This window comes from Neolamprologus multifasciatus, chromosome 13, assembly GCF_963576455.1.
Source record: "Neolamprologus multifasciatus chromosome 13, fNeoMul1.2, whole genome shotgun sequence".
Taxonomy (NCBI): Eukaryota; Metazoa; Chordata; class Actinopteri; order Cichliformes; family Cichlidae; genus Neolamprologus; species Neolamprologus multifasciatus.
Genome location: NC_140451.1, coordinates 16,598,132 through 16,611,219, shown reverse-complemented (window position 1 = coordinate 16,611,219; position 13,088 = coordinate 16,598,132). Strand labels below are relative to the sequence as shown.

At 39.7% G+C, this 13,088-nt stretch overlaps 1 protein-coding gene across 3 annotated transcripts; it reads right to left on the bottom strand.

Moving 5' to 3' along the window:
• Positions 1-3,467: 3,467 nt before the first annotated feature.
• Positions 3,468-12,826, bottom strand: erlin1 (ER lipid raft associated 1). 3 transcript variants are annotated; one of them, XM_085182746.1, is made up of 12 exons: positions 12,720-12,826; positions 11,686-11,814; positions 11,400-11,481; positions 7,600-7,646; positions 7,450-7,511; positions 7,215-7,340; positions 7,051-7,124; positions 5,804-5,862; positions 5,540-5,631; positions 5,309-5,398; positions 5,123-5,202; positions 3,468-4,248 (listed from the first exon to the last, which is right to left on the bottom strand). In XM_085182746.1, the coding sequence occupies exons 2-12, from the start codon at positions 11,796-11,798 to the stop codon at positions 4,057-4,059; spliced, it is 1,017 nt and encodes a 338-aa protein (XP_085038872.1). In that variant the 5' UTR covers positions 11,799-11,814; positions 12,720-12,826; the 3' UTR covers positions 3,468-4,056. The 3 variants fall into 3 exon arrangements, with proteins under 3 accessions (XP_085038872.1, XP_085038871.1, XP_085038873.1); XM_085182745.1 differs by lacking the exon at positions 12,720-12,826 and adding an exon at positions 12,459-12,713; XM_085182747.1 differs by lacking the exon at positions 12,720-12,826 and adding an exon at positions 12,463-12,713.
• Between the last annotated feature and the right edge of the window lie 262 nt (positions 12,827-13,088).

Here is a 13,088-nt window from a genome sequence, read left to right as displayed (position 1 = left end):
CATATCAACTCAGCTTTGCTTGATAATTCCCTGTTTTGTTTTTAGCATTTCACACAATTTCATTCAGAGAAGAGTTTTGGTGAAACTTTATGTGATGTAAGTTCACATCTTTGTACCCCGTACTTACTACCTGCTATCAGGAACTCCTGACAGCAGATTGAAAAACCTAAGATTGTAAGAGTTAAGATGGCTGCAGCAGCAAACATTAAAAACAGTGTTTGCTGAGTTAACTAAAGAACTTAGCTTCCATTTCTCCCTTCCTTTTCCCTCAAAAGTCAACTATTTGAACAATTTAAAAGCAAACAAATTAAGCAGACCTGTTTTACCAAGCAATGTTGGCGTCTTAAACACAGTAATCCTGATGATCTCTTGGTTTATTTTCCCAAAACAGAGCTCTATTCATAGCCACAGAAGAGCCCTAATTCAGACAGTGATAAGTGGTAGGAAATAGCAAAGTTAATACTCCTTTTAATACAGACAGTGGATAAGAATGTGAGGGAAAACTGAAGAACAGAGCTGCTTTTGATAAAGGAGCTGCATGCCGCTGATGAATCACACTGAGAATCACCCTGCTGTTTGGGAACTAGATTTACTCAGAGATGAGGGACCACACCTTTCTGTATCTGGGGACACATCCAGGATGATGTCAAGGCAAGATGGATCATCCAGGATCTGATGAAAAGCAACAAAAGGAAACGCATTGGTTCAGCCAGGAAAGGGAAAAAACCTGACCATAACCTCACTTCCTAAGAGAGAGGACTTCAAACTGGCTGGAATTGCGCAAATGGCAAGAAGTAATAAGACCACCCATTACACTAAGCACAGGCCAAAACACCAAAAAAAAAAACCCCAACAAATTTCCTTTGTAATCAATGAGCAGTGAAGTTTATTTAAACCCGAAAACACTCAATATGATCATATATCTTTAAAATCTTATCAAAAGTGGGGAAAAAAGTTTATCTGGGTCAAACAAAAGCTAAACCCCTCCCCCAGAAACCACTGGTTTGGCTGTGAGAGGATACCAGGGTCCATGAGGGCTGAGAGGTCACAAGAGGAAGCCATCCTTCATCTCGTCACTCAGGCACTGGTCACATGGACTGACACGCACTTTGAATGCTTCCTGGAAAGCATTTGTGAACAGCTGACTGGCTGTGCTGAGGGATGAGCGGGTTTTATTTTCTTCAGATGACCATTTTACACACTCAACGGACACACACTCAGACAGATCTGTTTTTGGAGTGTTTACAACACATTATGTGGGTTAGAACAACAAGGACTGTGTGATGGATCGTGTTTATATATTCAGTGTGTTCACTGAGTCGTGCTCATTTTTCCACAACTACGCAGCCTTTGGAATAAAATAAAAAGCTAAGATACAGTCGCACATCATATAAATTCCTCTTATTAGAATATGTGATGGGATATAAATCGTGCCAATTATGCACAGGCTCAAATGTGGGTTGGTATATCTATCAATTTGTAAACCTATAGAAAACCTGTAGATATAATGTATAATGTCACTTGTTGAAAACATTGGAAACAGAAGGACATAAATACAACAACAGTGAGATTTGAGGCACTTGTGCTGCAGTTAAGAAGCAAATATATTTCAGTGTGCATGTGTAGTTCTGTGTCACAAAATAGTATGGGAAATTTGAGTTTCCTTCTATAACTTAGCACATAAAATAAAGGTGTTTCTAAACTTTGAACAAGCTCATGATTGATTTTACTTCTATACATACATAACTTTTGGAAATATACAAACTGACACATATTCAGTGGGTCACTGGGGTCTTTATCCATCCATTTTTCATAAAATATTTTCCTTCTTTCTTTTGATCTAGTCTGCCACTGCTACTATTCAAACCAGGTGACTCATCTACCATGGCACAAGTTCTCCTCCTTGTGGCATTCGAATGCACAACAATGCCCACACATCAATGCAAAGAGAAGAGAGGTATCAAAATAGGTTTTATTTTTTACATAAGAACATTGTCAAAACTTGAAAACATTTTTGCATATAAACCTTTTAAAACAAGGAAACAATGTTTAAATTTCACAGATTGTACAAAAAAAAAAAAAAAAAAAAAAAAATCGACAAAAATTATTTTTGTGAGTGATTCATCCCCCTCTTTTGCATCTTTTATTTGAACCCACCACCAAAGCAATTGCGAGGTGCAGCGTTAAACTGCCAAATGGAGGTCACAGAAACAGCGCGGCGTCTTCGAAACACTCGTAGTGTTCATTGCCTGTTGAGTCTTTCAAAGCGAGAACGACGATGCCGTACAGGACGGCACATCTTCAAAGTCTATGAGGAGCCTTTTAGCCTGTAAGAATCACTGACCCTTTAAGTCTGGGGTAAACCATTATATTATTTAAGGCTCGTTATCTCAATTGTACTTCCATGTTTCTAAAACGCAAAGCAGAACAGAATCAAAATGTACACACACATTAAAACTAGCACCAACCCGTATCTTTTCTTAAGCCAAAGCAACATTCATCTCTAAACAGACCAACTTGTTTTTGAGTAGAACTCATGCTGTCAAAAACCGATTGGAGGTTACGTGAATCCTCTCCGAGTTTCTGTCGTCATAGGAAGCTCTGTGGTACTTCAATTATCTCGGTGAGAAATGACAGAAGATCCTGTAGTCTGCTTAGTTATGAATCACCATAAAAAATGTAAACATTGACAATGAAATATCAATTTTGTTTTAAATATTATTTCTATTTCAGTCGCCCTGCATGCTCTTAAATTGGCATTGTTCCAGACAGACACCTAGCTGAAAAGGTGGTGCTTTTCCATTTTCCTCTCAAACCGCAGCTTTCTTCATGGTGAAAATCTGAATTATTTGTTGTTTGGAGAGTGAACATTAAACAGCTGTCTTATTAATATTTAATACATGTCCTGAGAGTTTACATTTAACCACTTATGAATACGCTGCATAACAACAGAGTTGGTTACAGGCTCTATCTGAACCATCCCAAACTCAAAATTTCAACATGCACGGCTCTGGAAACCAATCGGAAGAAAGAAACATGCGCTGACTTCTTTAATGATCATCTCTACTTCCTGCAGTGCTCGCTGTTACAACAATCAGCTGTTAATCATCCTCAATTTGTATTAGACTAAATCTTTAAGCAGCGCCAGATCTTTCTTCCATTTTCCCCCCTCTCATTTGCTTCAGAGTCTGTGTCACAGGAGGTCCAAAAAAACAACTAATAATAGAATACTACACTAAATAATAAACTACATTACCAATCTGATACCCCTCCACAGCTAATATCTGTATAATTTCACTCAACTGGACATTTATAACACACTCACTTCTGTATATAACCCATCAAGTGTTCAAGTTCATCCACCAGCAGCTTAAGCGGGCCCTTATACTCTTAAAAGAACAGCTACCTTAGTAAGTCAGTGCAAGTGAGGTTGACACAGAGATGACTTGACCCCCATCACACGCACATACATTGTCCACCCAGCTTTTAATTAGTGTCACCTGTCAGATTCCAGTGCAGCCAAGCCACATAATTCTCAAAAACCAATAGCTCATCACAAATCATTGACCTTGCATCCAAAAAAACAATAACAAAAAAAGATAACAACAGAAAAAAGAAAAATGAATGCAGCCCCAAAAGCAAAAGTTAAACACTGCACTGATTGCAAGCACATGTAAATTAGGGCGACTAGTTGCCGTCACCTTCTCAGGCATTAGCATGTTTATGCTTGATTTTTAACTATGGCATCAATCTCATTTCTAAAGCTCGTCTTTTTAAAAATGTGGAAGGCTGAAAACCCCCCAAAACAAAACAAAACAAAAAAATCCTTTTCATCTGTCACATTCTCCCATCTCACTTTCACTTTTCTTCCACCTTAAACCCTCTCCCACTATTTTTTTTGCCATTTAGATTTAAGACTGAAGCGTGCGGTTCACCAAACTAGCTGAAAAGCTACCCCACCCATCATCATCATCTTCAGTTCAGCACTCTACGCCCCAGTGACAAGACAATTCCTCATCAAGCTCTCCTGTCCTGTGCAGAGGCAGAGCTGTGGACTCACTGCCCATCAGGCTTCACTTTAAAGAAGTCTGATTCAGCATTCGGTAATGAAGGGGAGCGCGGAGACTTAGGTGGACCGTTGCCCCCCTCTACAAACATGTTCGGGATGTCCTGGCCAAAGTAGATCTTACTGTTAGCTGCTATGGCCTGGTACTTCATCAGCTCCAGGTATTCAGGTGTCAACTTCAGCTGTAAGGATTTAGAAGAGAGACAGCAGAGTGTGAGGATTCAATTAGTGCTGGATCACATTGCTGTTTATGATAACACTTTATCTTAATGTGACTATATACAGCTACATGGCTAAAAATAAATGCAACATTGCAGCTGGACCAACTTCAGTGATGAGCAATTAAATTAACTCTGATCAAGTGGAGCTGCTTCAAGACCTGACTCTTGTCAGGAGGACGGTAATTAATGGTTTGTAACATCTTTCTGCAATTAGCCAGTTTGGTAGAATTTGTCGAAAGTCTGCATCTATTTAAAGTTGATTCTGTTTAGGTCGGGTGAAGTGAGGTTATTAATATCATTACAGCAGGTTTGTGTGGATCCATGCGTTTGCCGTAAAAACCTACAAATAAACACATAATCATAGCATCAATATAAGAACTCACAAATGTCAACAAATTTCTGGATGCAGACTGTTGTAATGATCAGAACTGACGTGAATGTATGCACAGAGAAGTAGAAAAACTTCAGGGACAAATATGTTTGCCACTAAAAAACAGACCATTACAAAGAGCAGGGACCAGGGAGGGAAAAAGCCCCAACATTTCAACTGTTTCTATCAGCTGACACCGCATCAGGACACAACCACAAGGTAATTAACACATATTGGACCAGCACAAGCATCAACAATGTCAGCCACCTACATAGGTTACATCATGGGCTCTACAAAGAAGTATAAATCAAGCCTTATTCTCTTTTACATTAGGGATTTTTTTTATTACTATAGCCACTGCAAAAACACCTCTCAGCAGAGTGTTACCGTTTTAAAACTATACGATCTGTGATGACTGCATTTGATGTTAACAACAAAGTGTTTAAACTGTTTGGGTCTTTTTACCCTGTTTGCTTCAGCAAACTTGGCAGCAGTGTAAAATTCTGCATCAGCCTTAGCTTTCTCTCTGGCCAGGAAGGCAGCATCTGAAACAAAGAAACACTGTTGAATGAGACAAATAAACCGGCACACCACAACTCAGGAACACACAGATTCATGTCACAGAAAGGAACCAAAGGATTTTAGGCAGACCCTCTATTTCAGAGATCTTCTTCTCTGTCTCCTTCTCCATCACCTTCTGCTGGAACTGGATCTCTGCCACCTGAGCCACTTTCTGAGCCTCTGTGTGACAGAAAAGAGAAGGCTGAGGTTGGCAGTGGGGTTACGCATGAATAACTTTGAGAGGCAAACTGCTAAAATTGTACCGATGGTCATGCAAATAAAAAGGTAACTGCCTGCTTTACAGTAAAACAGCGCATTTACCAATAATGGCTTTCTTCCTTTCAGTCTCAGCTTCCTTTTCCACCACCTTCTGAGTCTGAGCTGTTATTAGCAAACGAGTCTTTTCTGCTTCCCTGCACATACACAAATACACACAGACAGACACAGACACACAAGGATAGACACAAATGAGGTTCTTGCAAATATTTTGCTTTCCATGTGGTCTTGCATGAATTGAGTGAGGAAATCACAGAAACTAAACCACGTACAAAGTCTGTGCTGGTAACTTCAATTGTACAAACTCACATAAGTTCAAAGTTCCTCCTGATAGACTCAGGGATCTTTGGTTTGGTAACACGAACTGCCTTTATCGGAAACAGTAAAAAAAGAGGGAAACAGTGAGGGAAAATTGCTCACAAAAATAAAAAGACACATGAAACAGATAGATTGGCCTTCTAGTATCTATTCAGACTTTGACTCCTCCCCTCAAACTGGTGAGCAAATGTCATTAATTTTTTTATATTTTCATTTTTATTTATTTATTGTGTGTTTGGGTTTGAGGGAAGGGGGTTGTTTGTTTGGGTGACACACTAACATCCGTTTCTTCCTAGCTGTGCACTAATGGTCCTGGCCCATGAGCAGGGGTCATTAAACAAACACTAACAGACAGTAACCTGGTTTACCCCGCGGCTTAAAATGAATTTATAGTTCCTGCAAGAAGCTAATAGGTAATGCAGTAAACAACAGTTTAATCTGACTTCTGTTTTACCTCACCTCAAAGGAAGTATTTTTAACTGTATTAACCTCCTAAGACCCGAACTCTTTCATAGCATGCATTTTTAATTTTTCTTTGCTATTTGGGTTGATTGTTTTTACATTCATCAGGTCCCAAAGAATCACCAGATTTTTTTTTTTTTTTTTTACCTAATTTTTGTTTCTGAGAAAAATGAGATCCACATATGAGGACATTCGTTTTAAATTTTGATAGAACAGTGGCAGTATAACGTACTTGTAAGTGGATATCAGGCCCTTGTAGAGAAAATTTAAGTATTTTGGTCTAGACAACCCAAAATGTGATGTCCTAGGAGGTTAACACAGGTTAGTGCGGAAGAAAATGTGCAATAGGTTTGAGCTATTTGGTGATCAACTGCCAACGAGGAAGAGGAAAAAACAAACAAAAACAAAACTATTAGTGTACTAGTAGGCAGTACAAATGACTGATTGTTAATCTCTACTCTCTGCACATTTGCTGCTAGTGCCTAAATCTAGCTGGTATGAAACTGTGTCTTATTTACCAGCTCCATGATCCATGTGTGATCTCACCTTTTTCCCAATAAACATTCTCTATTTCAACTGGAAATGTTAAACTATGTATAATATACACTTCTAAGTACTGAGTGTTACCTTAAAGTCTTTGTAAAAGGGACAGAGCGAGAGAATGAGGGAAGGTGGAATCTCAGTTCTGGATGTGTCACAGCACAAAACCAACTAGCTGATTTTATCATCCCTAAAATGTCACTGAAAACGTGCAGGTTATGTGTGTGTTTAGGTACCTGTATTGTAAGTCCAGGTGCCATAACATTCAGATCTTTCTGTAATGCCGTCTTCAGATTCTCATCTATGATGTCTGCAAACAAAAAAAAAGAAAAAGTTCTAATGTATGATCTAATTTCAGGAATTTCAGGATTGTAGTAAAATGCAACATAAATGTACTAACCAAACAACTCAATGTAAACCTCCTGTAGCGTGTGCACGCTGCAGAACTGGTTGAGTTCATGGTGAATTTTGTTGAAAATTAGAGTTTTGTCGTAATCAGCGGTGTAGTTCCTCACAATGTCCACCACTGAATATAGCAGAACAAAAGCAACAATTACTTTGATGCCAACAGGGTTAATAAGTCAACAAAATAAGGAAGTTTTGCAGTGAAAGAAATTCACAAAAACAAGCTGCACCTGCTGAGGGGACGAGCATGTTCACAACTTCTATCCTGTCAAAATAGATCATCACACCTCCACTGTGAAGAAAAAAAAACCATTTCAGGTAAATATATATTAATGTGGGAATGAATTTATTAACAGCTGAATAAGGAAGTTCAATCACACCTTGTTCCACAAGGCACATTCTTGATCTCATCTGTTTGGAGTGTAGTCTGAAAAAAAAAACATTGAAAATATTGTGACATAGTTATCAGTATAAGTGATCTGTGTGTTTTCCTTTTTGTTAAAGCTGAGCATATAAAATACAGGGTACAACAGGTTCAACTGCTATTAAACACAGCTGAAGTTCAAACTGAGCATCAAAATTGGGAATAAAGGACTACAATTTGCACAGGATCACAAAAATTGAAATCATGGATCCATCCTGCCTATTTCATGCTTATGGCCATACGACTCCAAGCACCCCCTATCTTTTCTGATTTGCAGGAGTTCTTCATCATTCAAATGCCACAGCCTTAAATGTCATCTCTGTATGATCTTTTGATGGCTGCTTACAGCAGAATAACACAACATGTCATAAAGGTCAAATCATCTCAAACTGGTTTCTTAAACATAACAATCAGTTCGCTGTACTCAAGTCGCCTCCACAGACACCAGATATCAGTCCAAAGGAGCACATTTGGAATGTGGTTGAGTGAGAGATTTATATAATTGATGCGTAGCCAACAAATGTGCAGCAAATGTCTGATGCCATCATGAAACAAAATCTCTGAGGAATGTTTCCAGCACTTGCTTCAGAGAAGGAGATCTGAAGGCAAAATTGGGTCCAATCTGGTACTAGCAAGGTACCTATTAAGGTGGCCTGTGAGTGTATTATTAAGATTTGAAATTGAGTGCAATGCTACTTTATACTACATTATATAATTTAGGAGCTATACAAGATTACATAAAGAAGTGCATGGTTGTTTCAAGTTAATACAAGCTGAATGCATACAATGTGTAAAGCATATTCTACTATATTACTATGATACTCTTTTACAATTCTGATTGTAAACGTTCGTAAACTGGAACAGTAGTTTTCCAAAACAGCCATAATTCTTCAAGTTACCTGGATATGTTGCCAAGTCCGGACCTTTGCCAAGGTCTGGAACAAAACCCAAACTATCACCCTCAAATGAGAGGATGTTTGTTAGAATGTTCAGGAACAAGCCAGGAACCACTAAAGCTCAAGCCTGCCATGATCTATTGGAACATCAACATCTCTGTCCACAGTAAAGGGAGTTTTATATCACCCTAGACTAAGAACCTATGTTTCAAAACCAACCAACCAGCTTAAGTTTGCAGCTGCCAACAATGACGAGCCAAATGCCTTCTGGAGAAAGGTTTTATGTCAGATGACAGAAAGATTGAGCTATTTTTCCACAATGACAAGACTTATGCTTGGAGGAGTAAGGCTTTCAAACCTAAGAACACTATAACAGCTGTTAAGCATGGTGTTGGCTGTAGCATGGTCTGAGGCTGTTTTGCTGCCAGAGGTACTGGTACATTGCACAAAGTGGATGAAATAACAGCGCATGAGGACCATTTCCAAAATCTTCAACTTCACTTAAAATTAACAGCTAGACAGTTAAAACTTGGACACAGTTGGGTGTACCAGCAGGACAATGATCCCAAAAATATACAGTGGGGCAAAAAAGTATTTAGTCAGCCACCGATTGTGCAAGTTCCCCCACTTAAAATGATGACAGAGGTCAGTAATTTGCACCAGAGGTACACTTCAACTGTGAGAGACAGAATTTGAAAAAAAAAATCCATGAATTCACATGGTAGGATTTGTAAAGAATTTATTCGTAAATCAGGGTGGAAAATAAGTATTTGGTCACCTCAAACAAGGAAAATCCCTGGCTCTCACAGACCTGTAACGTCTTCTGTAAGAAGCTTTTCTGTCCCCCACTCGTTACCTGTATGAATGGCACCTGTTTGACCTCATCATCTGTATAAAAGACACCTGTCCACAGCCTCAACCAGTCAGACTCCAAACTCCGCCATGGCCAAGACCAAAGAGCTTTCGAAGGACACCAGGAAAAGAATTGTAGACCTGCACCAGACTGGGAAGAGTGAATCTACAATAGGCAAGCAGCTTGGTGTGAAAAAATCAACTGTGGGAGCAATCATCAGAAAATGGAAGACATACAAGACCACTGATAATCTCCCTCGATCTGGGGCTCCACGCAAGATCTCATCCTGTGGGGTCAAAATGATCATGAGAACGGTGAGCAAAGATCCCAGAACCACACGGGGGGACCTGGTGAATGACCTGCAGAGAGCTGGGACCAAAGTAACAAAGGTCACCATCAGTAACACACTACAACGGCAGGGAATCAAATCCCGCAGTGCCAGACGTGTTCTGCTGCTGAAGCCAGTGCATGTCCAGGCCCGTCTGAAGTTTGCCAGAGAGCACATGGATGATACAGCAGAGGATTGGGAGAATGTCATGTGGTCAGATGAAACTAAAGTAGAACTTTTTGGTATAAACTCAACTCGTCGTGTTTGGAGGAAGAAGAATACTGAGTTGCATCCCAAGAACACCATACCTACTGTGAAGCATGGGGGTGGAAACATCATGCTATGGGGCTGTTTTTCTGCCAAGGGGACAGGACGACTGATCCGTGTTAAGGACAGAATGAATGGGGCCAAGTATCGTGAGATTTTGAGCCAAAACCTCCTTCCATCAGTGAGAACTTTGAAGATGAAACGAGGCTGGGTCTTCCAACATGACAATGATCCAAAACACACCGCCCGGGGCAACAAAGGAGTGGCTCCGTAAGAAGCATTTGAAATTCCTGGAGTGGCCTAGCCAGTCTCCAGACCTCAACCCCATAGAAAATCTGTGGCGGGAGTTGAAAGTCCGTGTTGCTCGGCGACGGCCCCAAAACATCACTGCTCTTGAGAAGATCTGCATGGAGGAATGGGCCAAAATACCAGCTACTGTGTGTGCAAACCTGGTAAAGACCTATAGTAAACGTTTGACCTCTGTTATTGCCAACAAAGGTTATGTTACAAAGTATTGAGTTGTATTTTTGTTATTGACCAAATACTTATTTTCCACCCTGATTTACGAATAAATTCTTTACAAATCCTACCATGTGAATTCATGGATTTTTTTTTCACATTCTGTCTCTCACAGTTGAAGTGTACCTCTGGTGCAAATTACTGACCTCTGTCATCATTTTAAGTGGGGGAACTTGCACAATCGGTGGCTGACTAAATACTTTTTTGCCCCACTGTATCAAGACTGATTTTCAAATGGATAAACCAGGCTACCATCAAGTTTCTGGAATTGCCCTCCCAAAGCACAAATTAAAATTTGTGAACTATGATGCTTAAAAGCCTGGCCTGTACCAAGAAAACAACCAATTTAAATGAACTCTACCAATTCTGCCATTAACGGTGGCCAAATACCCAGACAGAATTGTGCCCGAACTTGTAAAGAGACATTTAAATAAGTATTAAAGGGTTTGTATGTATATATTTGCACTTCTATGTTTAATTTTGACACAGTGTACATTTGAGAAAATCCTAAATAAATTCAAACCTGTGCAACCAATTCTTGTTTCTTAAAGGCATTAAAGATGTAGGCTGCACAATCATTCTACCCCGGAAAAATAACACCTCAAAGAAATCAATGAAAAACCTAAAATTGCCATGACTTTCATGCCAATGATAAGTGTATGCAAACTTCTGCCCACAACTGTATATGTATTGGCATGTAAATGCTCCATTTACTTGGTGTAAAACAGAGCCCCTGCAGCCACGGTTGAATAACAACTGTTTGCATGCTGTAGCTGACTTATTTATAGAAGATCCCACTCTAGTTTTAAAGCGCAGGCACCTCCTGTTTGAATCTTACATTACATATGCCTTTGCTCAAAGGCCATGTTTCAAGCCAGGAAAGAGAGGCTTACCTGCACTGCTCTGTAGGTGGTAATGAAAGGCAGCATAATGTGATATCCAGGACCATTGGGACTAGTCAGCAATGCCCCACCTCTGAAACAAATACAAATTATTTGGCCAGAGTTCACAACATCTGATTTTCTTTTGATTATATTTAATGAGGGTGGAAAAAAAGAAGAGGACATATAACTTTATAACCATCATTTGAAACAGGTTGCTTACAAATAGCACTCCCACATTCTTAGTACAGGTGTCATTTTCATTAGAAACAGGTGTGATGAGTCAGGCCTAATGTACCTGTAGTACACAGCGAGGTGTCCTTCTTCTATCTTGTGAATAGAGGAGTGCAACATGATGGCCATCACTCCTGTTATTGCTGCAAATACTGCCCCTACATGCGGCATCGTCATCCTTGCTAGCACTGACCTGCAGACAGAAAAGGAAAATACTGAAATATTTATACAACACTAAGCCCTCAGGGCACTGTCACGTCTGTGATCAGGTGGAAACTGTAACTATAAACAGCAATACATGCAGTAGATGAACCATCAGTAATGCATGAGCTGTGCCATAAAACCTGCCTCTTTACATCCAGTAAGTTTATGGTCAACACACTATATGGCTTAGCTTTTCTGCTCCGTGCACCCCGTTTTTCACCCATTTTGTAATGAAAGTAAGAGTTTAAGTAAATCATTACACACACTCTCATAAATACGCCTTTTACATTCACCTGTGAGACGGTCAGCTATTAACACAGGTGCACCCAGGTCAAACATGGAAACCTTTATGCCTGTGATAGCTGCCTTAACAGCAATCGATGCATATCATATAGCAACACTATTAGTGACAATTAACGACTTCGCTTAGTTAAAGTACACTTCACGTGTATTTAGTTTAAACATCTAACGGTGACAGGCACGATTAGCTGACAGAAAGACTTGAGAAGGGTAACAAACAAGTGACTCCTCATTCAACTTATGAAGCAACATATGTGCTTCAAAGCTACAGGTCCTTTGATGTAGCTATAACATTAAAACAAATACATTCTGAAAAAGAAAACACAGGCTTACCCACCACTCGGTTGGTAACGTTGTAACGTTTACCCTAGCTGGCTGGGTTGGGTTAGCTAGCTAGCTAGCTGGCTAGCTGGCTGGCTGGCTAGCTCTCACTGGGTGGGATCGGAAGTGAAGCACTGTTTCAGTGTAGCTTAATGCTAATATAAGCTTGCTAGGCTACTAGCGTGAAGCAAAGCTTTTAAATCGTCTTGCACTACGACCAAATAATGTTTCAGTAGGTACTGTAAACCACAGGCTTATAATATGTAAAATTACCGCTGTAGCAAACCGTGTCCCCTTCTGATCTTAGCATTCAACGTCCCACCCCCATTTCCCCGCCTCCCACAGGTTTCAATCTTGCTCTGACTCGCTGCATTATGCTGCCTTCAGGACAGTTGGAAATAAAAGAAGTGACATTGTAAATGGGTGGAATTTGTCAAACGATTTATTTTATTTAAAATCTTGATAAAACCCTTTTATTTATACAGATATATGAGACCCAAATGGCTTCGCAAGAAGATATCAGTATGGATATCAATGTTTTACAAAACCAATATTATAAAACAATCGCCAGTCTTTGACAGATGTACAGAAAAACCAGTGGACTAAGGAAGTTCTTTTCACTTTCTTTTTTTTTGTATGAAT